General features: G+C 62.5%; 1 protein-coding gene across 1 annotated transcript in view; it reads left to right on the forward strand.

Annotated features, from left to right (window-relative positions):
• CARD11 (caspase recruitment domain family, member 11) overlaps positions 1 to 328 on the forward strand; it is a 62,591-nt gene that overhangs the window by 7,454 nt on the left and 54,809 nt on the right. The window contains exon 4 of the mRNA XM_014530977.1: positions 1 to 323. Coding sequence (XP_014386463.1) covers positions 1 to 323 — 323 coding nt within the window. The remainder of the gene's footprint in view (positions 324 to 328) is intronic.

Raw genomic sequence — 328 nt, forward strand, 5'->3', positions numbered from 1 at the left:
AGGAGGGCCACGAGGGCCTCACGCACTTCCTCATGAACGAGGTCATCAAGCTGCAGCAGCAGATGAAGGCCAAGGACCTGCAGCGCTGCGAGCTGCTGGCCAAGGCGCGGCAGCTGGAGGACGAGAAGAAGCAGCTGACGCTGACGCGCGTGGAGCTGCTCACCTTCCAGGAGCGCTACTACAAGATGAAGGAGGAGCGCGACGGCTACAACGACGAGCTGGTCAAGGTCAAGGACGACAACTACAACCTGGCCATGCGCTACGCGCAGCTCAGCGAGGAGAAGAACATGGCCGTGATGCGGAGCCGGGACCTGCAGCTGGAGGTGAG

The sequence above is a fragment of the Myotis brandtii genome, unplaced genomic scaffold (assembly GCF_000412655.1).
Source record: "Myotis brandtii unplaced genomic scaffold, ASM41265v1 scaffold786, whole genome shotgun sequence".
NCBI classification, from domain to species: domain Eukaryota; kingdom Metazoa; phylum Chordata; class Mammalia; order Chiroptera; family Vespertilionidae; genus Myotis; species Myotis brandtii.